Source organism: Myxine glutinosa, chromosome 1 (assembly GCF_964187855.1).
Source record: "Myxine glutinosa chromosome 1, kmMyxGlut1.1, whole genome shotgun sequence".
Classification (NCBI taxonomy): domain Eukaryota; kingdom Metazoa; phylum Chordata; class Myxini; order Myxiniformes; family Myxinidae; genus Myxine; species Myxine glutinosa.
This window is the reverse complement of record NC_136261.1, coordinates 44791043-44816110: the sequence shown is the minus strand read 5'-3', so window position 1 is coordinate 44816110 and position 25068 is coordinate 44791043. Positions and strand designations below refer to the sequence as shown.

At 47.2% G+C, this 25068-nt stretch overlaps 1 protein-coding gene across 3 annotated transcripts in view; it reads right to left on the bottom strand.

Annotated features, from left to right (window-relative positions):
• Positions 1–5829: 5829 nt before the first annotated feature.
• Positions 5830–25068, bottom strand: part of ABCD3 (ATP binding cassette subfamily D member 3) — a 73915-nt gene continuing 54676 nt past the window's right edge. Inside the window, exons 20-24 of one of the 3 annotated variants that reach the window (XM_068110474.2) lie at positions 19382–19501; positions 19185–19289; positions 19029–19085; positions 6136–6226; positions 5862–5945 (exon numbers count right to left, since the gene is read on the bottom strand). In XM_068110474.2, coding sequence (XP_067966575.2) covers positions 6149–6226; positions 19029–19085; positions 19185–19289; positions 19382–19501 — 360 coding nt within the window. In that variant the 3' untranslated portion in view covers positions 5862–5945; positions 6136–6148. Of the gene's footprint in view, positions 6227–19028; positions 19086–19184; positions 19290–19381; positions 19502–25068 lie in introns of all 3 variants that reach the window. The other 2 variants (XM_068110464.2, XM_068110492.2) reach the window with 2 other exon arrangements.

Here is a 25068-nt window from a genome sequence, read left to right as displayed (position 1 = left end):
GCCTGACCAGACAACACCGCCAGCACCGATTGCAGTGGGCCAGAGAGCACCGTCAATGGCAGCCAGGACACTGGAATCACGTGATCTTCAGTGACGAGTCTACATTTCTGGTCTATCGTCAAGATGGTCGCGTCCGAGTGTGCAGACAAGTGCATGAAGCCTACAACAAAGATTGTATAGTGCCAAGAGTCCAAGCTGGAGGTGGTGGGGTGACCGTTTGGGCTGCTTTTCATGCAGGGGGCAAAACTGACCTGGTTGTTCTGAATGGAAACCTGAACCAGTTCAAGCACAGGGCCATTCTGGAAGAAACATTGCTTCCATTTGCTCGTGCAGCCTTTCAAGGAAACTTTGTCTTCCAAGATGACAATGCATGGCCTCATCGTGCTCGCATGATCCAACACTTTCTTGCTGACCGTGGTGTAGAGCATATGGAGTGGCCTGCCATGTCCCCGGATATGAATCCGATAGAGAACTTGTGGGCAGAATTAACGCGTCAAATCGACCACTTGGACCAGCAGCCGACCTCTGTGCGTGAATTGCAGCAGACTATTGTCACTGCATGGCAAGCGATTCCTGTCCAAACCTTGGCAAATCTCGTGAACAGCATGCCCCAACGTGTACGTGCTCTCCTGAATGCTCATGGGGGTTACACGAAGTACTGAACTGTAATTTTACTGTCCGTAATCCCAGTCGTAATTTAACTTTTGTTTTTGTTATAAAAAAAATTTGGCTAATGTGCAAAATAAAGAGATACTTCTGGAAAACGTACAGAAGTTTAACACTACTGTCCATGAATTGAGTTCGATATCACTTTCAAGGATCAATTTATTTGTTTCGAAATGTCAAATGTGGTTTTTGTTTCTTTTAAAGGTCACATTAACAAAATCTAGAATAATTTCAACATAATTCCAATGAACTTTTGGTTCTAAGACATCTTGAAAAGTAAGTTCACCCCCACAAAAAAAATATTCCATATTAAATGCCAAGTCTGTATAATGCATTTTAGTTATATAGCTCGGATAATTCAAATTGCACCCTGAAGGAAGAAAATTGCAAGATGGGTGAAACTTGATGGAATCAAACGAAACTTGCACATGCACATCTTCAGGGTGCCTGCAAGTTTCAGCTTCCTAGGCCCAATCCTCTCAGAGTAGTAGATGAGACGTACAACACAACACACTCTCCCTCCATTACATAGAGATATGCAGGTTATAAAAGCTGAATAACTCAGGCACAAATAGCTTCTCCATCAGTCTGTAATTGGGTATTCCATTTAATGAATTGAAAAAGTACAATAGAAATAAAAGAACTAAAGGTCATCATTAAGGTGAAAGCAGAGTATGTTGTGCATGCAGATAGAGTGCAACATTGCAGGCAATGCACATGCTGAAAAGCCACAAGATATGCATTTGAATCATTTCTGGCAAATATATATACACAAGGGATAAAATACGAATTTAAACTTCATAATCCGTAGGAAATCCGTGTTCAAAAAAAAACACATTTCCAGTGACACCAAAAACACCCCCACGGCCTGAGCGAGGGCTCGGTTGATAATGTCGATTTGTACCCCCACGACAAATGCAATGCAGTGATGTAGCATTTCTATGGCAACGGCAAACGTTAATGAGTTATTACATAAAAGGTACCAGACAATCGACTTTACAAATTGCACAACAGTGAGATACAGTGCTTTCAGAAAGTATTCACACCCCTTGATGCCTGAATTTAAAATGGATAAAATTGAGATTTTTTTTTGTTACTGATCTATAAATAATACCTAATAATGTCAAAGTAGATTTCTTTTTTTTAGAAAGTTTTGACAAATTATTTTAAAATTAAAAGCTAAAACGTCTTGAGTCAATAAGTATTCAACCCCTTTGCTAAGACACTCCAATATTGAGTTCAGGTGAATCCAGTTTCGTATGCTCATTCTTCAGATGTCTGTGGTTGGGCAGTCCCTGGTCCCTGGCTCCCTGGAGTTGGGCTAGCGGCTAGGGTGCCGGCTTAGGATCCTAGGATCCTGGGTTCGAATCTCGGTCGATCGCCGAATTAATGCCAGGGGGGTTGACTCAGCCTGTCATCCTTCCGAGGTCGGCTAATTGAGTACCAGTTCACTGGTAATTCCCTGTTTGTTGTTGAAGGCGGCAAAAAGGGTTGGCGTCAGGAAGGGCATCCGGCCGTAAAACATTGCTTCAAAAAGGGGACCAAAAAACAACAACTACCACGGTCCCCGAAAAGGCCAACCCCTGCTTTGCGGGGAAAAATGGCCTCTAAACGGTGGTTTTTATTCTTCAGATGTCTCTACAACTTGATTGGAGTCCACCTGTGGCCAATTCAAATGATTTGACATGATTTAGAAAGAAACACACCTTTCTATACAAGGTCCCACAGTTGACAGTGCATGGCAGAGCAGAAACTCTACTTCACAAATCGAAGCTTTATGGGAGAGTGGCCAGACGGAAGCCACTCCTGAGAAAAAGGCACATGACGGCATGCCTGGAGTTTGCAAAAAGGCACGAGAAAGACCGAGAGCACAAGGCAAAATATTCCGTGGTCTGATGAGATGAAAATTGAACTCTTTGGCCTGAATGCAAAGTGCAACGTCTGGTGGAAACAGCACAGCTCATCACCCATCTAACACCATCCCTACCGTGAAGCATGGTCAGCAGCATCATGCTATGGGGATGCTTTTCAGCAGCATGGACAGTGAGACTTGTAAGGATAGAGGGATCAATGGATGGAGACAAATACAGGCAGATCCTTGAGGAGAACCTGCTTCAGATTGCAAGAGACCTTAGACTGTGGCGATGATTTATGTTCCAACAGGACAATGACCCCAAGCATACAGCCAAAGCAACACCGGAATGGCTTCAGAATAAGAGCATGAAAGTCCTTGATTGGCCAAGCCAAATCCCAGACTTTAATCCCATTGAGAAACTGTGGAGAGACTTGAAGATTGTTGTTCAACGATTTTCCCCATCCAACTTGACAGAACTTGACCAAATATGTAAGGAAGAATGAGAAAAACTCCCCAAATCTAGATGTGCAAAGCTGATACAGACATACCCAAGAAGACTGAAAGCTGTAATCGCTGCCAACGGCGCTTTTCCAAAGAATTGACTCAGGGGGTTGACTACTTATGCAAATTAGATATTTATGTCTTTCCTTTTTAATTCATTTGTAAAAAAATTCTAAAAAAAGAAATCCCACTTTGACATTATGGGGTATTATGTGTAGATCAGTGACAAAACCAAATCTCAATTTAACCCATTTTAATTTCAGGCTGTAACACAAGATGTGAAAAAAGTCAAGGGGTGTGAATACTTACTGAAGGCACTGCATTTCCCTGTAATGTCCTTGTTCAGGTGAGGTGCATTCCCCAAATGAAGGAGAACTTCCTTTCCATTCCAACCTTCGAACATGCCTGGGCAAACAATGTAAACGCAAAGTGCCTCTGTAGAGTTCATGGTTCAAATGCCCCCCCAAATGAAATGGGTAACATGAAAGTTGCAGGTTTCGAAGAAAACTCACCCAAATGCCTATAGTACGAGCATCGAATCACATCACTTAAGAACATGTCTACAGCTGACAGCTACAATATACGTTCAAGCACACAATCTATTTTGTGGAGCAATTCCTGTGCCCATTGTATCTTGAGAGAGAGAGAAATCTAAAAGCCACGAGTCCAGGTAACCTTGATCAACAATCTTTTGTAGAAGTGTCGTTTCTACCCGTTAAAAAAGGTAAATAGCTTTTTAAGGTTTTACCTGTTAAAAAGCCAAATCCACAGTATTCCAAGACAACAAGCAAATAAGTGCCTTCATGACAAGAACGTTTCTATTGAAAGGTATCCAAATTATGTCTGCAGAAATACAACTATGTTATGGGCTATCTATTTATTATGTACATATTTTGGTGGGGTGAGGAGGGGAGAAATTAAGAAGAAACAAATACTGCTAAACGGAAGGTTTTTGAAAGTGCCAAGATGGGGGGAGGAGGTGGGGGACCTGTGTTCTACAGTGTTCAAGTATATAACTCAATTTAAATAAAATAAAGGTTTTAAAGACTGGAGGGAAAAAAACTTTTCGGAAATTTACAGCCGTTGAAGCGCAGTCTTTTACACCACCTTACTTACATTAGTTATTTGTGCCTGTTGTTTGTGTCCTCTATGATGTCCTTAAAAACTAAGTTTCCTGGTCAGAATGATTTTGGGTTCGGTAACTGAAATATCGCTATTCAAATGATATATCTAAAGAGGTTTTCTTTTTCATATTTGATATGGAACTTAGGAGATATGATGCAGGAGATAAAGGTTTGTGCTAACTGAATCCTATAAGAAGTGAAAAGTACCCTGTGAGAAGTGGAGGATGAATTCAGCTCACCCCAACCCTCAATCTCCCCAAAAAGTACATTGCAAAACATGGCAACCGTGAAGGAAATGTACCATTTACCGTTGTGCGAACATCTTTTCAACATCGCGCTGATATGTGGCGATGACCATTTACCAGTGTGGGTATGCGCAACAGCCATGGACCTGGTTAATGTCGTGTCGAGAGGGTTACCCATGTGTGTACTCCATCCTGACATGCGTGCCAACATGGATTCACGTTAATTCATCCAACTTGGTAAAAGCCCATGGGAAAGTAGGCTTGTACTCAGGTGCACATGTAAAGTGAGATATTCTAATAACATTACAAATGTAGTGATTTGAGAACATGAAGTACTTGCGACGTCTCTATTGCTTTCCATTCCATCAAAGCATAATCAGTGCAATCACAAAAGTGCAAATTGAGAATGATTTAGAGAGTAGCACGTATTAGTCAGGTTCACTATGTTTTTTCGTTCAAAATAATGGTAGATTAGCAAACCTATACATTTTTGGAAACGTTATCACATGGAAAATCTGAAAATCAATGTTTACATTTGCCAATTCCGACCAATTCGATTCGACCAATTCGACCAATTCCATTCGACCATCCGACCAATCGCTTCGATCGACCAATTCGATCGATTCGATTCGATTCATCGAATTCGATTCGATCGACCATTCGACCAATTCGATTTGCCAATCAATTTGACCGACCTTTGCTTGTGTGGAACGGACTGTGAAAACGATGCGGACTATATTGTCGGATACGACACACAGTGATGACGTATCCATATTCAGTAATATCCATATTCTGTATTTGTCGGAATGACAAAATATACACAGTGATGACGAACTCTAAATGGCATATTCTGTAATCGTGTATGTTTGATGCCATTGACTGCCTGTGTATATTTTGTCATTGACTGCCTGTGTAGATGTGAAATTATACTGACTGCATGTGTATATATGATTTTGCTGACTGCCTGTGTATGTTTGGTGATATGAATTATTGTGACACATTTTGATGTTATTAACTGCCTGTACAAAATGATAACATGTATTCGATTATGCAACTTATCGCGAATATAAAGACAGTATTTTGCAATTCAAAACCTTTGATTCGTGTCTTACCATTCCCCATAGCACTAATTTGATACTTTCATTGGATTCCTTGTCCCTGAAAATATAGGTTTAGTATATTTTTAAAAGTTTTTAGGGTAATTAGAGGCAGAAATAGAACAAAATATGTATTTTACAGTGGCCATTTTGAAAATCCTGATCTCTCCAAATGTAAACATTGATTTTTAGTTTCCTTATGCTATAACCTTTCCAAAAATGTATAGGTTTGCTAATCTACCATGATTTCGAACGAAATATAATTTATTGACATAGTGAACCTGACTATATAGAGGAGCAGACAGACTGACGGCCTTGCCGGGCCTGACGATATTTATTTTGTGATCCCAAAAGTACTGCTTTTGCTCCGTTAAATATGATCACACCTCATTGCATCACGTGACCCTCTGTGGTGCAGCATCACTTCATCTGCACTGCAGAGCCCTTGTATTATGCACTGTATTGTAAAGGATAAAGGCAGTGGTCAGCAAAGAGACCAATGCTTGGTAATTACAGATTGCAATCTTATAACTGCACAAAAAAAATCTGTCGATAATTTAACGTTTCACTGATACCAATAGGCATGAACCAATGAACAGCAAGACAAGGGTGTCGCTCCAGAAACACCAGGCCCTCCAAATGGGCACCTGAGAAGTGGAATTATGAGCCAAACTCGACAGTTTCCGACGTGATTCTCTTGAACTCGTAGCTACCCCGACCATCCATATGGAGATAAAACTGAAGGAAGGAAGGGGAAAGGATGCATGAGAAAAATGTTAAAAAAAAAAAAAAAAGGTTATATAAGAAGGTAAAATAGCAGACGATAAGTGAGGAGGAACACATGTTCAATTTTGATAGGAATATGTAACGAACAAACAAAGAACGGTATTGTTAGAGGCTATAAAACAATGCACAATAAGTATGTGCGAACTAGACCAACCAGGTATGTGGGGCTGTTTTGTATATGGGGCGGGTTCATCAATTTGTGCGGCGTCCATCCGAGGGATGTTTGCCTGGGTGTCCCATCTGCTCGCATTAGCTGGTGGATGTTGGGGGTCCGACGGTGTACTTCACCAATCGTGAGCAAGCTACTCCCGGCGTCCTGGATAAATTAGAAATTCCTGCACTCTCGGTTGAGTATCCTGCGTTGGAGTGTACTCGACTGACTGAGTGTGCTACCCACCCAGGATTTTAACCCCAGATAATGAAACTGCTTCGCCAGAACCGACGCTCTTTTCAAAACAAGGTGCATAAGACATATATATATATATATACACTAGCGAGGTACCCGTGTTATGCATGGGTGGGAGGCCATAAGTAAACAGACAATGCAGAAACGGTTAATGCTAAATGATGAAACCAATAAATTCCACATTCCTGTGCCACCTGTAGTCGAACATCAAGCATGGACAGTAGGTTCGTGAAGGACTTCCACGAAAAACGTACCCATTTGAATGGTTCTATACCCAGTAAAAGGCGAATCTGCATATGGCGATCCGACAATGTCATGCTTAGAACATAGAGCCATCACGGCATTTCGTCATTCAATTGAACTCGATATCTCTATTTTCATACCCAACAGCATAACTCCAATCACAAATTAAATAGCATTAATATAAAAAATAAACTTTTACCAACATTCATGACATAAACAATATTTAAATCTGGATGTGAAGAAGTTCCGTACGGTTGGATGAATACAATTACGAATTCAAAATCATAATTTTATTCACTCAATTCCAAACGTCATTCCAATTATAAATTGATACTTCAACAAAATACTGTTTTAAATTACGGTTGTATTTAGATATTATCAAACCAGCTCATTGCCGTCATCTGTTCACTTTCGGATTTGTGGCAGGTTCGTATCCAGTCAATTTCAAAATCATAATTTTATTGAGCAATTTTTGAAACCGCCTACCTACCTAACAACATCCACTGGGACCCCAAAACGTTCCACAGGAGGTTTGGCGGGGGTAGCCCCAAAACTGAGAGAGTAGTTTGGGGATGGACAGATGGACGGACGGACACTCCTGTTTTGTAATATAGATATACCGCATATCTCTCCCCTCACCCTCCACTTTTTTTCTTTTTTTTTTATACTGAATCGAGGCTCGTGAAAGAGCTAGCATTTATTTCACAAACAAATCAACCAGACAAACAAGATATATAAAAAGAGGGAGCGGAAGACAAGATGGGGAGAGAAGGGGAAGCACACAAACATAACATTTGAGGGCAGGGAGACGTGTGGGAGGGAGAGGGCTTGGGGGGAGGAGGCGTGGGAAGGGGGGTGGGAGAGGAGGCGTGGGAAAGGGGGGGGGGGGAAATATAAAACACAAGGACACCAAGGACTTCCAGGACAGAAGTTGGTATTTCAAAAAAGTGGATTTGGGGTGAAATTAGCAGGGGTAGAAAAGATCAAGGTTTTGGATGGGGGAAGATAAGAGATGGTGGTGAACAGCTGTTTTAAAGACCTGGAGGGTGGAGTGGGATTGAAGAGAGTGAGGGAGTTTGTTCCAGAGGTGGGAGAAAAGAGGAGTGAAGGTGAGCAGAGAATCTTGATTTTGGCAGTTTAACCATAAGAGGGTTGCAGGCAGATCTTGTGCGACCTGTAGGAATATTTGGGAGGCAGAGCCCAGAGAGAGCTGGGGGGGGCAAGGCCAGAGAGGAGTCGGTAGAAGACGGAAAGACCACCAACCTGCCTGCGGTGAGTGAGTGAAAGGCCCTTGGAGTTAGCTTCATCGCGGGAGATTCCAATGATTCTGAACGCTTTGGTTTCAACAGCGTGAAGACAAGCTAGGTGTGAGGCAGGAGCACCAGCCCAGAGGGGAGAGCAGTATTCCATTGAGCTGCGTATGAAAGCCTTGTATGTGGTGAGGAGCTCAGGTGTGCCAAGGAAGGACTTCGCACGACGGAGGATGCCCAGTCGGCGACTGGCTTTGGAGGCCAGATTTGAAATGTGGTTTTCCCAAGAAAGATCATGGCAGATAGTGAGACCCAAAAGCTTGAGTGACAGAACTTCTTGGAGAGGATTATTCAGAAAGTGGATGGGAGGGTTGTCCAGTCGGTCTTTTCGGAGAGACATCGTAAGAGTGTGAGATTTGTCAGGATTGAAAGACATGTTCCACTTGTTTGCCCAGTCTGTGATTTTGTCCAGGTCTGCAGAGAGTGAGGAGGCTGCAGACTGCCGATCTGAGGGATGAGGAATGGAGCGACAGAGAGTAGAGTCATCAGCAAAGAGATAGAGAGGATTTTCAAGAGAGTCAGAGAGATCATTAATGAAGACCAGAAAAAGCACAGGGCCTAGAACACTGCCTTGGGGAACTCCAGCCTGAACAGGAAGAGATGAGAGAAACCCATTCAGGGCCACACCCATTCAGCACTTTGTCCTTCATCCCCCTTCCCCTCCCCTTTGCCTCCCCTCCCCTCCCCCTCCACTCCCAAAAATTTACTGTAACATGCAGACAAATATTAAATTTAAGGTTGGAACATGATCTATATATATATATACACATGTATATACAGTCACGTGAAAAGTCTGTTCTGTTCCAGAAGTGCTGGTCTTTGCCTCGGTGTTCATTGGCAAACTTTGGTCTTGCCCTGATGTTCTTTCTGGACAGCAAAGGTTTCCTCCTGGCACACCTCCCATGTAGATTAAATTTGTGCAGCCTCTTTATAATGGAAGACTCGTGCACTTTGACATCAACAGTGGTAAGAGCTACCTGTAGGTCCCGTGATGACATTCTGGGGTTCTTCGAGACTTCTTTCAGCATCTTGCGGTCTGCTCTTGGGCTGAACTTGCTGGGGCGGCCTGGCCTGAACAAGTTGGCAGTTGTTTGGAATCTTCTCCACTTGTAGATGATCTTCCGGACAGTCAAATGATTGATTTCAAATTGTTTGGAGATCTTTTTAAATCCCTTCCCAGACTCGTAGGCATCTATGACCTTCTTTCTGAAGGCCTCAGAGAGCTCTTGTGATCTAGGCATGGTGACGCCGCACACTTCAACAACAAAGAACAAACCAAACTAAATGTCTGAGGTTTAAATAAGAGAGGTTCCTCCAAGATCCTCTCTAACGATGTTCTAATCATTTGCACCTGAGCTGGTGCACCTGATTCTAATTTTAGGTATTTGAAGTAGTGATAAATGTAGGGGTGTACTTACTTTTTCCACATGCGAAATTTGCATTTATGTTTATTTAAATTATACAATGGACTACAAAATGTAAATGTTTCATGATATTTGTTATACTAGGGCATGCCCGTACTATATATATATCTAAAATTATATCCCCCCCCCTCTATTTACATGAAATGGTTTGGTCCAAAGCGAACGGCTTGCGAGTATGGTGACAATCCCCCCCCTCTATTTACATGAAATGGTTTGGTCCAAAGCGAACGGCTTGCGAGTACGGTGACAATCCCCCCCCCCTCTATTTACATGAAATGGTTTGGTCCAAAGCGAACGGCTTGCGGAGTTTGGTAAAGAAATCGCCATCGCGTGCACAAACGCGCAGGAAAGCGAATGAATCGCAAATTAGTTTTAATTAGTTTTAAAACATAGTTTAACGGCAACATAGTTTTCCAACGTGAAATAAATGAATACGCTCTCAAATGTGCCGTCCGAGGCAGAGTCTGTTCGCCACGTTCGGCACACGTGATAGCTCGCTGCTCTCTGATTGGTTGAATCGTTTTTTGGACATAGCTCGGTAACTACTTCTCCGATTAATATGAAACCTTGAAAAGGCACATCCTCGGGTCCCCAGCAATATACCTGGCAAGTTTAAAGTATATCGGACCCGTGGTTGTCGAGAAACAGCGGTCACAGACATACAGACATACAAACATACAAACATACAAACATACAAACATACACACAGAGATTACTGGAATTATAGATAGATTATATCAACTTTATCTGTCAATATTGTTGAAATGAAGATCAAATAGCTGTATGTTGAAATATGTTGAAAAAGTCAAAACTTTGCATGGGGTGTACTTACTTTTTCACGTGACTGGATATATATTGTTGCGAATATGGAATTTGGCCTCCATATCCGCTTGTAAATATTCCCCTATTTTCTCCAATACTCCCCAACTTTCCCCAATCCCCCATTCCCTAGTCCCATTGCATGTAAATAACAATCAGTAGAGCCGACCTTCCCCTTATTCCCCCATTAAATGTCGTGCCCAGGTCCACCGCACCACACGTAGACAACTTTCGGACATCTTCCTAGTTATTCTTATTCTATGTCAGTTAAGGCCTCGTCTCCATTAATTATGACTCTTCGTTGCACCAGAATGTGATTATATGGCATCAGTAGTGAGTTTAGGACCTTTCCCATACCTCCTTCCATCTTCTTCCCCAACAATTACAACAACAACAGAGGAGATGGCGGCGGAGCGGGGGAGGATGCGTCCTCACACCGGCTCGATTAGCGCCATTGACCACGCGCTCCACGGGGTTACCACGGAGGGGCTGGCTGTCAGCTCCTCCTCAAGGGCGGAGCCTGGTAACCCCCCGCACCCAATCAGAAGGGCGGACCGATTCCATCTGGGGCGGCGCTAGCGAGCCGAGGGCGTGTCACTCCCCGCCGGATATACGCGGCCACGTAGCGGACGTGACGTCAGATGCGCCCCCAGCTGGAGAAAGAAGGACCTGCGAGCGCTGAAACAGATGCGCCTGAGTTTGGAGAGGCCTGAGAAAGAACGTCACCTCTGAGCGCTGCGACGAGACCTCCCCGCATCTCTGGACCGAACCGTGTACCCTGCTTTGAGCCAAGAGTGCACCTTGAGCCATCGATACCCGCTTTCCTGCCATCAACCCCCGTGTGAGTCAGCCGTTGTTCCGTTTGTCTGTCGTCTGTCCGGGAATAATATAAGATTGTGTCTAAGTGCTTGTCTTTCTATGTTGTACCTCTCGTCCCTGTAATCTGACCTTCCGCACGAATATAATCTCCTCCGGAGGTCTTGAGAACCGTATCCCTGGTGTCGTCATTTTAATCCCAGCCGTGTGTCTGTTCCTTCATTGACCTAGCATCGCGCGACTAGTCAACGTTCGGCTTCGGGTATAATATCGAGTATAATCTTGTGCAGACGTGGTCATCCCAAAACCGCTCGGTGAATAACATCCAAGCCACTTAGCCACGTCTGTAACAATTGGTTGTCAGGAGTTGGATTCGAACCTGGGACTAAATTTATTTAGCCCAAATTTTGGAACACCAATTGTACTATTAGAGTAACAATTGGTGTCGAGGAGTGGGATTCGAACCCGGGACTAAATTTATTAGGCCCAAATTTGTAACAGTTAGAATCGATTTGGAGCGCGTTTCCCGCGCGAAATTATAACGGCCGAAATTTGAATTTGTTTTACGAAAATAAAAATAATAAAAAAACCGAATTTTGAAAGTCGCGCTATGGCGGATCAAGACAGCTGGGGTCCGGTAGAGGAGAGAGAGGTAGGGTCGATCCAGGACCAAAATGAGGGACAGGAGGAGAGCGAAGCAGTGAGGGCGGCAGGTTCGCAAAATAGCGCCGTCACGCACGAAGAAGCGGGCGCGCAAAATGGCGCCTCGCTGATCACCGCGCCAGCGACCGTGGCAGCGCCCCTGGTGGATTCGAACCTTTTCCTCCTGCAAATGGGGGCCCTTATGGAGAGGCTAGAAGCAAAAATGGGGGTAATGGGAAACGAAATGGGGGTAATGAGGGACGAAGCGAGGGGTACCAGTGAGGGGTTAGACAATAATTTTAAGGGATTAGACAAGAAATTTGGGAAGTTAGACAATAATTTTGAGGGGTTAGACAACGGGATAAAAGAGGTGAGAAATGGGTTAATAGGGTTAGAAAACAGTATGGAAGGCAAATTGAGGGACATGAGGGACCAAGCGGAAAGGGAAGTTAAACAAATGGAGCAGCAGATAGAGGGGGTCAGAATGGGGGTAGAAACCAAACTGGATGCTCACAGGGAGGAAATGGAGCAGATGAGGGTGGCATCTGGGCAGGAGATGCAAGTGATGGGAGAGGAGATCAGAAGAGGTGTGAGTGAGGAGGTCGGAGGAGTGCGCGAGGAGGTGAGGCACTGTAAGGAGCACATGGAGAAGGAGGTGAGAAAGGGGACTGTAAAGTTACAAGGGGGCATAGAGGTCCTGACGCAGGAGGTGGAACAGCTGACGGAGGGACAAAAAGGACTAACGGAGCAGGTTCAAAGGAACACTGCGGTATTAGGAGGGTTGAAAGCGACACAAAACGACATAAAAAACGACTTGATAGCGACAAAGAGGGAATGTCAGATGGTACGTGAGGGACTGACAACGAGGTTGGACGAGGTGATAGAGGTAATGGAGACGAAGGACCGGCAGGTGAGGACGCACCTGGAAACGGTCAAGGTAGCCTTAGAGGACGAGCTGGAGGAGACGTACCGGGGAATAAAAGAGGTGAAGCAGAAACTAGAAGAAGTGGAAGAAGGGATGAGCGAAATTAAGAAGCGACGGAGAGGGGATAAGAAAGAAATAAAAGAGGAGATAAAAGAATTGGTCCAAAGTCTGTGTTTGGATCGTGATGAGGTGCTCATTAACCGGATGAGGGATTCGCAGGTGATGGAGGAGAAGCGAAGAGGAAGAGGACCCGGTGTAAGTGGTGACCAATATGGTCGTGCGTATGATGCGCCAGGGGATTTAATAAGCTTGGGGGTCGAGATAGACCCGGGTGTTCGTGAGAGGCCGTGGGTGAAGTGTGCGACAGGTCTGGTGTGCGAAAAAGGAGGTGTGCAAGAAAGTCCGACTCTGGGGTGTGTGAGGAAAAAGTGCGTGCCAAGGAGTAGTGAGGGTGCTGGCGAGAATGAGTCGGTCGTAGCGTGTGTGCGAGGGAGCACATGGAAGCGCGGTGTGGTGAGTGTTACAGAGGGTGTGACGGGAGAGTGTGCGCAAGAGTGTGCGCGAGAAAGGTGTGTGACGGACAGGTGCATGAGGAAAGAGTGCGCTGTCAGAAGTAAGGAAGAGTGTCCACCTGTGGTGAGTGTTACAGAGGGTGTAACGGGAGAGTGTGCGCGAGAAAGGTGTGTGACGGACAGGTGCATGAGGAAAGAGTGCGCTGTCAAGAGTAAGGGCGAGTGCGTTGTCAGGAATGGAGGTGAAAGTAGTGAGAGTGACATGGAGCGTGAGTTAGTGGTGACAGGTGAGCGAGGATGTACACCTGGGATGGAAGGATGCACACCTGGAATGGTAGAGCGTGAGTGGGAATGCACGCTGGAGTTGGTGGTGAGGCACGTGGTTGGGTGTGCGAATGAGGGCACACCTGTGATTGTCACAGAGGAGGTGACCGAGGAGGGGGTGCGAAGAGGTGTGTTGGTGAGGTGTGCTACCAACGAATGTGTGCCAAGGTGTTCGGTGGCCAGGTGTGTGACCAAGGCTGTGAGTGGAATGGGTGTACCTGGGTGTGTAAGGAACGGTACGAGGAGCATGGAAACGGCTGGATGTGTGAGCAAGGAACGGGCTGCGGGGTGTAAGCGTCCAGGTGAAGCATCGACGTTACACAGGTTAAAGGTTAGGTCGACTTTTAGCCGAAGCGGGCCCTCGGTGCGTGCCGGGTTTCGCGTGCCGCGAGAACCAGCGGGGATCCGAGCCACGGCGGGTTCGAAAGGACCGCCGTGCGCGACCCACGCTGGGCCTCGCTTTGAACGGCCGCGTCCGTGCTCCAATAAGCGGAGCAGGCAGCCCGATAGAAAGGGTCGTTATGGCGACCACGTTTTGTTGAGACGTGCCGGCAGGTCGAGATCGGGACATTGGATGGCTCCACGCCGAGGTGATGCGTGGGATCTCGGCCCGGGTAAGCCGCCGTCCCTGCACCGAGTGCCGGACGCATCCAGCCGCTGGCACAAAACAACCAGCATCCATTGCTTGGCTTTACGAAGCCGGGCTTTGGACAGGGATTGGCGCACCGAGAGGTATTAGTGAGTCGACTGGGTGATGAGGTTAGTGTTTTGGACCCAAAATTGGAGAAAAACAAAATTTGGTGATTGGCAAGGGATTGGCAGTAGTGATTGGCAGATGATGGGCAGTGATTGGCAAATTTTTAATTTGTTGAAATTTGATGTGCAAAATTGGTAGTGAGAGACCCCCGATGTGGTGGGATGGCAAATCCACCATCCTTCCCATGTGTGGGGCAAATGCGCAATAGTTTATGGGGTGTATGGCAGTGAAAACTAGCCCGGGTGGGTTAGGTTATATCAATAGGGCCCTAGAAGATGACAGTAGGTAACGTTAAGTTTAGTTAGTGACTGATACCTGTAGTGGGGACGCAGGTAGATTAGTATGGATGATAATGACGTGGGAGCGCAATAGTTTAAAGGGACGACTGGGAAGCGCAAGTTTCAGAAGGGAGTAGTTAGCTGAGATGATGCTGTGTGTGTGAGAATTGAACAGGTGTGATTGCACAGGTGTGCAACTGGACAGGTGTGTGGAGCAGTGTATGAGTAGTGAGTGTTGTGGATCAGCGCGAATGCGCTTGGGGAGAGAAGGGTGCAGGTGGCACCAGGTGTGAGAGCACAGGTGTGCAGGTACAGGTGTGTGGAGAGAGTTGGAGTAAGTGGTACGGAGTGGTGTGCATGGTGCGAAGGTGTGGATGGGGGAAGAGTGGACCCCTTTCACGAGTACCCGGGGCGGGTAGTGTAAGTGTTAGGTAGAGGGTACAGGTAAATTGTGGTTGGATATTGGCATTTGTGGTGCGGTTGCAGAATGGTGTTGTGGATGGGTGCATTAGTGTTGTGGAAATGGCTGGGCGTGTAGCCTGTTAGTGTGTGTAGTTGGTTGGGCACTCCACCACTGTGAGGATGTCGGCCAGGTGAGGCCGCAGGTGGGCTCTGGGAGCCGGTAGAGTTGTGGATGGGGCCCGAGGATCCGGAGGATGGACCCGGGTAGCCCAGTGCCAGAGAGGGCACCGAGTGGGGAGAGTGCCAGAGGGCCTTCCCCTGGTAGTTAGGTTAGGGTAAGGAGCAGGTAAGCTCGGAGGCAACTGCAGTGGTGGAGGTGTGCAGGTGGGTAGACCCACTGGGAGAGGTACACGTCGCAGCCCAGAAATTGTACGAGGGCACCGGGAGATGAATCGGGGGAGTGAGACCCCAAATTGAAAAGCACCACAGTTTGGCCAATGGGAATTGGTTTTTAGAACCCATAGTGTAAGAGGGCCAATGGTTTGGCCGGAGAAAGACCCCGGGTAGTGTAAAGTTGTTAAAGTCATTTAGGAAATAGTTAGGATTAATGAACCTGTCGCACCATACGCAGCCACTTGCCTGTGGTGATGATGATGACTCCACACCTGTGTTTTCTTTGTTTGGTTGCAGGAAATGAAATTGCTGTGTGGATTGTGAGACGCATCACGACGTGGATGAGACATTGGGGTGATTCCATCTCTCCCTCCCTAGGAGGGACTGATGATGAATTGGTAATGGCAAATTTTGATGTTGAGTTGAAAATGGCAAATTTTGATGAGAGTTGAAAATGGCAAATTTGATTGGTTAGGAGGGAGAGAAGACGAATTTGGTTTATGGGAGGAACGGGGAAGACAGTAGGGATGTTTGTTGATTTGTAAAGTAGATGTTTATGGGTAGTGTTGTGTTTCGTGGATACAGTAAGGGGTAAGGGAGGGGCCATGTAGGTTACCTGGTGGGGGGGGGGGCGTACGGTAGGAACGTACCTGTCTCACCTGGTTCCCATGTGCCCCCAGTGTGCATCATCTTACATTGCGTGCACTTTTGCGCCCTCACCACCTTACTCACTTGTCTTTTCTTTTGTCTCCCACCTCCGAGGATCTGGCTTTGGGGTAGAGAGAGAGGAGAGAGAGGTGCTGGCTGCGCAGTTGTGGGCCTGCACTTTCGCTGTTTGCTGCCGGGATCGATACACCATATGGACCGCAATGTTTGTGGCCACCCACAATGGACCGCAGTTCTTTTGCGGCCAAGCACCACCCGTGGAAGGACCTATGGGTCAACGTGGCACCTATGCCATACAGGTGAACCACTTTTAGTTAACACCAAGTGCACCACAAGAAGAGCAAGAGACACCTGCAGGGTTAGGGGTTGTCGAATTTATTTTTATTCCAATGAACAATGGTGACTGCACCGATTGGTGGTGGGGTGGTGCTTTTGATGCTCGGGAAGGGTGCTCTGCACGTTATTAAAGGCCGTCGGCCACAGAGCACTCGTGGGTTGGTGTATCGATGCTGGCAAGCGCGCTCTCTCTATGCATAACATCTGCATGTGTCCCTCCAAAAACAGGTCCTGGATCGTAGTGTAAATATCAGCGTAGTCTTGTGTAAATAATGCTCCCTACCGGCTGTATGTTTAGTTTGAGAATTCTTTCCGGATTCGGTTATCCTGTGGGTGTGTTTCTGAGAGGAGAAGGGTGCAACGTCGCAGGGGGACATATTTACTCATTTGTGAATATCTGTAAAACTGTCGCACTCAGGGTAGAGTTAATAGTAGAGGGAACTACATTGCGTGCCACACTAAAGTAGGTAAAAATTTATCGGGTCGGGACGCCCCGAGGGTAGAGAAGGGTGCAATGTTGCGAATATGGAATTTGGCCTCCATATCCGCTTGTAAATATTCCCCTATTTTCTCCAATACTCCCCAACTTTCCCCAATCCCCCATTCCCTAGTCCCATTGCATGTAAATAACAATCAGTAGAGCCGACCTTCCCCTTATTCCCCCATTAAATGTCGTGCCCAGGTCCACCGCACCACACGTAGACAACTTTTGGGCATCTTCCTAGTTATTCTTATTCTATGTCAGTTAAGGCCTCGTCTCCATTAATTATGACTCTTCGTTGCACCAGAATGTGATTATATGGCATCAGTAGTGAGTTTAGGACCTTTCCCATACCTCCTTCCATCTTCTTCCCCAACAATTACAACAACAACAGAGGAGATGGCGGCGGAGCGGGGGAGGATGCGTCCTCACACCGGCTCGATTAGCGCCATTGACCACGCGCTCCACGGGGTTACCACGGAGGGGCTGGCTGTCAGCTCCTCCTCAAGGGCGGAGCCTGGTAACCCCCCGCACCCAATCAGAAGGGCGGACCGATTCCATCTGGGGCGGCGCTAGCGAGCCGAGGGCGTGTCACTCCCCGCCGGATATACGCGGCCACGTAGCGGACGTGACGTCAGATGCGCCCCCAGCTGGAGAAAGAAGGACCTGCGAGCGCTGAAACAGATGCGCCTGAGTTTGGAGAGGCCTGAGAAAGAACGTCACCTCTGAGCGCTGCGACGAGACCTCCCCGCATCTCTGGACCGAACCGTGTACCCTGCTTTGAGCCAAGAGTGCACCTTGAGCCATCGATACCCGCTTTCCTGCCATCAACCCCCGTGTGAGTCAGCCGTTGTTCCGTTTGTCTGTCGTCTGTCCGGGAATAATATAAGATTGTGTCTAAGTGCTTGTCTTTCTATGTTGTACCTCTCGTCCCTGTAATCTGACCTTCCGCACGAATATAATCTCCTCCGGAGGTCTTGAGAACCGTATCCCTGGTGTCGTCATTTTAATCCCAGCCGTGTGTCTGTTCCTTCATTGACCTAGCATCGCGCGACTAGTCAACGTTCGGCTTCGGGTATAATATCGAGTATAATCTTGTGCAGACGTGGTCATCCCAAAACCGCTCGGTGAATAACATCCAAGCCACGTCTGTAACAATATATATATCGTGGTGGCAAGGTGGGCATGTCATAGCAAGAAAGGTTTGCATTTAAAGACGCCAGATGCATTTCCACAATAAAGACGTGCAAGACGATCCTTGATCGACATGAAAGATAGCCTTCTTCTGTTTTATAAACTCCAGGAAATCAGACTATTCTGCTCCACTCATCCCGCTAAGTAACTTGTCTAAAAATCGTGATTTTCTCTTTTGATGTCATAACCTTATAGGATTTCTTCACTCCACTACCACTTGGAGAGGGGGCATGTTTCGGTGCCATACTCTATTTAAGGGTACAGTATGTGGCTACATACCATTGGGTTAGAGAAATCTCCTGTGCACAAGCTCACTCGACTGTGGCACCATGCTGACTGAAAACAGCATGTGTGGTAGAAGATGGCAGGAGATGCCACCTCTGTACATGACGTGGTCACAGCACCACATTCAAACCCTCATGTAATCAAGTTTGATGCATGTTCAGGAAACAAGCGTCACATTTATTTCCATGCGTATAAACAAATCCGTGTTCCAAAAAACTTTGACAATGATTTACTGTGCAATGAAAATGAAATACATGTACAAGAAAAAACAAAAGATGCATTCATCTTTGGACAAAAAAGTAGGAAGGATAACGTAGGTCGGAAAAGAACAAATATTTAAACCTAATGTGGCGATAAAGAAGATCTCTGGCAAAGTCAGTTCACATCTTCTTTGGACAACAAACAAATATCCTCTTAAAGTATCTGTTGTTACAAAGCATTTCCAAGGAAAGGTATTGGCGAAGATAGGATGAAGAAGTGATGGGGATTGGCTGTCAATAAGGATGAAGAAAAACATGTAGTAGGGAATACTGCATCTCACCTCGTGGTGCTTCCACAACGATTTCCGATGCGAGACAGTGAAGAGGGTTATTCCAACCTGGAGCACACAATAAAAAGGGACGACGAGCATTATATGAGGAGGCCATGGCAGGCCAGATGGTTGCGGTTACTGCATAATGAGAGGTGGTTTGGATACCTGACGACAATGTGAGTAAATAGAATCTTCCACGTCTACACTCACTGCACTCGTACACTCATCTAAAATGGCAAACTGTGGCTGATGGTAGAACAACCTTGCCATCTGCAAAAAGATGAATCACAAAAACACTTCAGTTGTATCAATACGAGCGTGACTTCTAACAGAAGAGTTATGTATTGAGTGTGATAGCTTACAGCCATCCTCTGCTTCTCCCCTCCGCTCAGCACATCAGTCCAGTCTCGTGTGCTTGACCAACCACCCTCTCGTTCCAGTAGACCAGCAAGCTGAACTCGGGCCAGGTAACCCTCCAAAACCTCAAACACAAACAGAATTCTGAAGAATAAGTAGCAACACAGGAGTAACTTACCAATAATACTGTTAAGTTTTGAAACCGGACATATCAGTAACTGTATGGCCTTATACATGTATATATATATATTTATATATATATATATATATATATTTGAAGATGTGTGTGTATATACAGTATATATATTGTTGCGGATCTCACCGTCGGCCCTTTTTCCCCTTACCAAGGGGGAATTAATCCCCTTGTCTGCGACTGACCGACGTGAGTCCTGAAGCTGCCCAGCTCCCTCCAGAGAGGCAGGTGAGCAACCTCGTTCGAGACTGTGGACAAGATGTTATTTTGCCGAGCGGATGGCAGCCCGCGGCTCGAACCGTTAACAGAAACTAGACCCGATTCTTAAACGTTGGCCGAATCGTGCCACAGGTGCTCAATGATGGAAGGGACAAGGACAATCGGACGAGGAAGAAGAAGAAGACAAAGGTAGGAAATAACAGGATTTATTATTATTTACACAAGACTAAAGGAAGAAAAACAATCAAAGTAATATACAGCAAATGGAAGAAGACACAGTGCAATTTCTAGCTTATCTATACAGTCTTACCTATACCCCAGACAACATAAAGGACGGACGACAATCAGACTTACACGGGGAATGATGATAGGGATGGCAGGAGGTTCGTTCCTCCAGCGAGGTTGTGTCCCGACCCACGACTCTCTCTCTCTCTCTCTCTCTCTCTCTGTCGGTAGTGCTGGGATTCTCTTCTCCAGCCTCGAACCCAGCTCCTTCAACACGCACCCAGCTCTCGTACCCGTTCAGCAGCACGTTCTCTTCTCGTATGTCCTTTCCTCGTACCAGTTCAGCAGCACGTTCTCTTCTCGTATGTCCTTTCCTCGTACCAGTTCAGCAGCACGTTCTCTCTCGTGTCCTCTGGTATCTCCTCTGGTCTCTCCTCAAGCGGGGGTGTGACACGCCCTCGGCCGTTTTGGGTACCGCCCCCCCCCCCCCCCCCCGTGCTCTGATTTGTGGCCTTATATGGCAATGGCATTGTCTTGTATCCTTATTTGGGCATGGAGCCGAACAGCGCGCCCCTCGTGGCGAGCCATGGGCTTGTATCCTTATTTGGGCATGGAGCCGAACAGCGCGCCCCTCGTGGCGCGCCCTGGGCTTGTATCCTTATTTGGGCATGGGGCTGAACAGCCCCGCCCCTCGTGGCGCACCCTGGGCTTGTCTCTTTTCGGCGACCCTGCCCTTCCTGTCCAAACAGAGCACGGAGCACATATTCACCATAGCAGCGAACGCCGCTTCCAAACCCAGGCCAGTTGAGAGGGCGCGCACCCCACGCTTGTCAAGCTGCTTTACCCAGAGAGGGAGAGTTTGGCTGGGAAATGTAATTATTGAAGGGGAGCTATCCTTATTTGATTCGGTGCAATGGAGTGTCAATTACTGGGCAACAGAGCCTTAAACTGGAACACATAATAAGGGAGTAACTATTTAGAGGTTCTAAGATTGGCTAGGTGTATGCGATGAATTAACTAAGGGGGACGACCTTTGACCTTTACAATTATGGAGGTATTTACACAGATCATGACATTTACAAAGGTTGGTATTTACAAAAATTACAGGATTCTCAAATCCGTTACACTGCACCCTCCTTCCTTCAGGCACGTCCCAGGCCTATAAAAATTTAGCTTAGTGTGGCACGTAGGTGTAATTCCCTCGACAATTAACCTGACCCTGAGTGCGACAATTTTAAACACAAATAAGTATGTCCCTCTGCTGCATTGCACCCTACCTAACAGATTCGCGCCCACAGGATAACCGAATTGCGGAATTATTTTCAAACTAAACATGAACGGTGGGGAGCATTATTTACAAGTGACGTTAATTGGACTATTTACAAAACGCAACCCAGGACCTGTGATTTTTCTTTTAGGGAAACCAAAATAAATTCCTGTGGGAGGGGAGGAGACAGCATGCACTGCATCGACGCACCAGCTCCAATAAAGAGCACCAAAACACCCTAGCACCATAAAGCACCAATCAGTGCACAGTCATCACAGTTCAATTAAAAACAACACTGGTGGTCTTGTTCTTCGGCTCCCTCTGCTGGCCGTTGTTCTTCCTGATGTTGTCTTTCAATTCTTTGTGATCTTCTTGGGCCATCGTGGCCGGTCCCAGCAGAGGGGCCATGGCCCAACCCGTGGGGTCTATAAGTGGTGCTTGGTCACAGACTGTGGTCCATAAGTGGTGCGTGGATGCAGGCAGCTGTGGTTGCGAGAGTTTCGGGCTCACAGACACGGCCCCCCCGCACGCTCCCCCTCAATGCACAGAGAGCACGATCCTCGGGTCGGGGAAAGAAGACAGAGAAGACAGGTGAGCGAGGGGTAAGGTCACAAGGGTACACATCAATGAAGGCAATGCAAGGTGAGGTGCGCCTGGAGACTGAGCGGAGAAAAGCTCGTCCCTATCGTACGTCACCCCACCCGTCACCTGTTCTACCCTCGGCCCTTACCCCCGTATTTACAAAATCTACACATTGCACTACAATTTACAAATCCGTCGCTACCGTCACGTCTTCCCCATATCTCCCCTATACCAAATTCGTCACAATCCCATTGATCCAAAATTTGCCATCCCCAATTCATCATCAATCCTCATAAGGAGGGAGAGATGGAACATCAACACAATGTCACACCCACGTCATGATGCGTCTCACAATCCAAAACATTTGCACAAAAATAATAAAAACATGGCATGGTGTGGAGTTCTGTCACCTCAGGTGAGTGGATGTAGATGGTGCGAGGAGATTTCAATCCTAACTACTTCCTAAATGACATTAACACACTTTACACTACCCGGGGTCTTTCCCTGCCAATCCCTTGGCCATCTTACTCTATGCGGTTTTAAGAACCAAATTCCCATTGACCAAACTGTGGTGCTTCATCAATTTGGGGTCTCACTCCCCCCGGTTCAACTCCCTGTGCCTTTGCACAATTTCAGGACTGGGTCGTGTGGCTCTCCCAGCAGGTCTACCCACCTGCACACCTCCACCACTGCAGTTGCCTCTGAGCTTACCTGCTCCTTACCCTAACCTATCTACCTGGGGAAGGCCCTCTGGCGCTCTCCCCACTCGGTGCCCTCTCTGGCACTGGGCTACCCGGGTCCATCCTCCGGATCCTCGGGCCCCATCCACAACTCTACCGGCTCCCAGAGCCCACCTGCGGCCTCACCTGGCCGACATCCTAACAGTGGCGGAGTGCCCAGTTAACTACACACACTAACAGGCCACACGCCCAGCCATTTCCACGACACTAATGCACCCATCCAAACACCATTCTTCCACCACGCACCACAGATGCCAATATCCAACCACAATTTACCTACCCCCTCTACCTAACTCTTAAACTACCCTCCCCGGGTATTCGTGATAGGGGTCCACTTTTCCCCCATTCACACCTTCGCACCATCCACTCCACTCCACAGTTTCCACCATACTCACTCCACACCATCCATTCCATACTCCATATATTCCATATATTCCATACTCCATGTATTCCACACAACCATTCTCCATACACCTGTATTTGCACACCTGTGCCATCACACCTGGGGCTTCCTGCACCCTCCTTCCTCCAGGACCATTTGCTCAACACAACACTCAATCACTATTACTCACTCATACACTGCTCCATACACTTCCACGCTCAATACAACTCACAATCACCTCACACTTTTCACAATACACTTCCAAATACACTTTCAATTCTCAAACACACGGCATCATCTGATCTACCTGGTGCCCTGCTAAAACTCGCGCTTCCCCGTCGCCCCTTACATTATTGCGCTCCCTCGTCATTATCATCCATTCTAACCTCTCTATGTCCCCGACTACCTGTCCAATGTTGCTACTTAAATCTACAGTTACCTATGGTCATTTCTAGGTCCCTATACATTTTATCCTAACCCTCCCGGGCTAGTTTTCACTGCCAAACCCCATAAAACTATAGCTCATGTGCCCCATATGATGTGAGGGATGGTGGATTTGCCATCCCACCACATCGGCATCCTCTACTATCAATTTGGCCCATCCAATTTCCTGCAAATCAAAATTTGCCAATCACTGCCAATCATTCTACCCATCAGTTGCCAATCAAATTTTGCCAATCACAAATTCCCTATCCCTACCGCATGTCCTTTCACTGGAGCCTCGGTGCGTCGTTACCTTCGCAAAGCTCGGCTTCGCGAAGCCGAGCAATGAATGCGGGTGGGGGCCGCCCGCTCCGCTTAGCGGAGCACGGACGCGACCGTGCAGAGCGAGGCCTGGCGTGGATCGCGCATGGCGGTTCTTTCGAAACCGCCGTGGTTACGATCCCCGCTGGTTCACGCTGCACACAAAGCCCGGCACGAACCGAGGGCTCGCTTCGGCTACAAGTCGATCTAACCGCTGCTCCGTTTAACGTCGATGCTTCACTTGCATGCTCACACCACGCGTTCCGTTCCTTATTCGCACATCCAAGTGTCTCCATACACTCCGTCATTGCACCTTCTCTTACACACACCCCAGGTTCACTCATTATGCTCACAGACTTCGTCACACACCTGACCACCGCACACCTTAGCACACACTCGTCGTTCGCACACCTCATCAACAGACCTCTTTGCGCCCACTCCTCGGTCACATCCTCTGTGACAACCACGGGTGTGCACTCTTCTCCACACCCAATCACGTGCTTCACTACCAACTCAAGCGTGCATTCCCACACGCGCTCGACCATTCCAGGTGTGCATCCTTCCATTCCAGGTGTGCATCCTCTCTCACCTGCTACAACCAACTCGTGCTCCGTGTCACTTTCGTCACTCTCACCACCACACTCGGTCGCGCATCCACCCTTACTCTCGATAGCGCACTCTGTAATCATGCACCCGTCCGTTACACACCTTTCTCGTGCATCCTCTTGTGCACACTCTCCCGTTACGTCCTCCGTAACACTCACCACAGGTGTGCACTCTTCCGTTAGATCCCCTGTAACACTCCCCATTACGCGCTTCAAGGTGCCCCCCCGCACCCGCGCCATGATCAACTCACTCTCGACAGCACACTCACTCCTCGGCGCACACTTTTTCCTTACACACCCCCCTGTTCCACACCTTTCTCGTGCACCTGTCGCACTCTCTCCCGGTACATACTCCGTACTACTCATGGGGGTGCATTCTTGCACACACCCGATCACCGCCGCACACGCTGGCTCACAAATACCTTCCGCACTCCCCCTAGTCGGACCTCCTTGCACAGTGCACACCTCCTCTTTCCATACACTCCGGACCAGTCATACACCTCACCATTGGTCCCTCACGAACACCCGGGTCGACACCAACACCCAAGCCGACTGAATCTCCCCTCACACCATATACATTTCCGAGTATATCGCCACTCACCTCGGCACCTCGTCTTTGCTCCTACTCTGCCACCTGCAAACTCTTTATTTGGTTAGTAAGCACATATCACGATTTGAGCACAGACCTTGCTCCAATTCCATCACCTCCTCCTTTATCTCTCTCTTAGTTTCCCT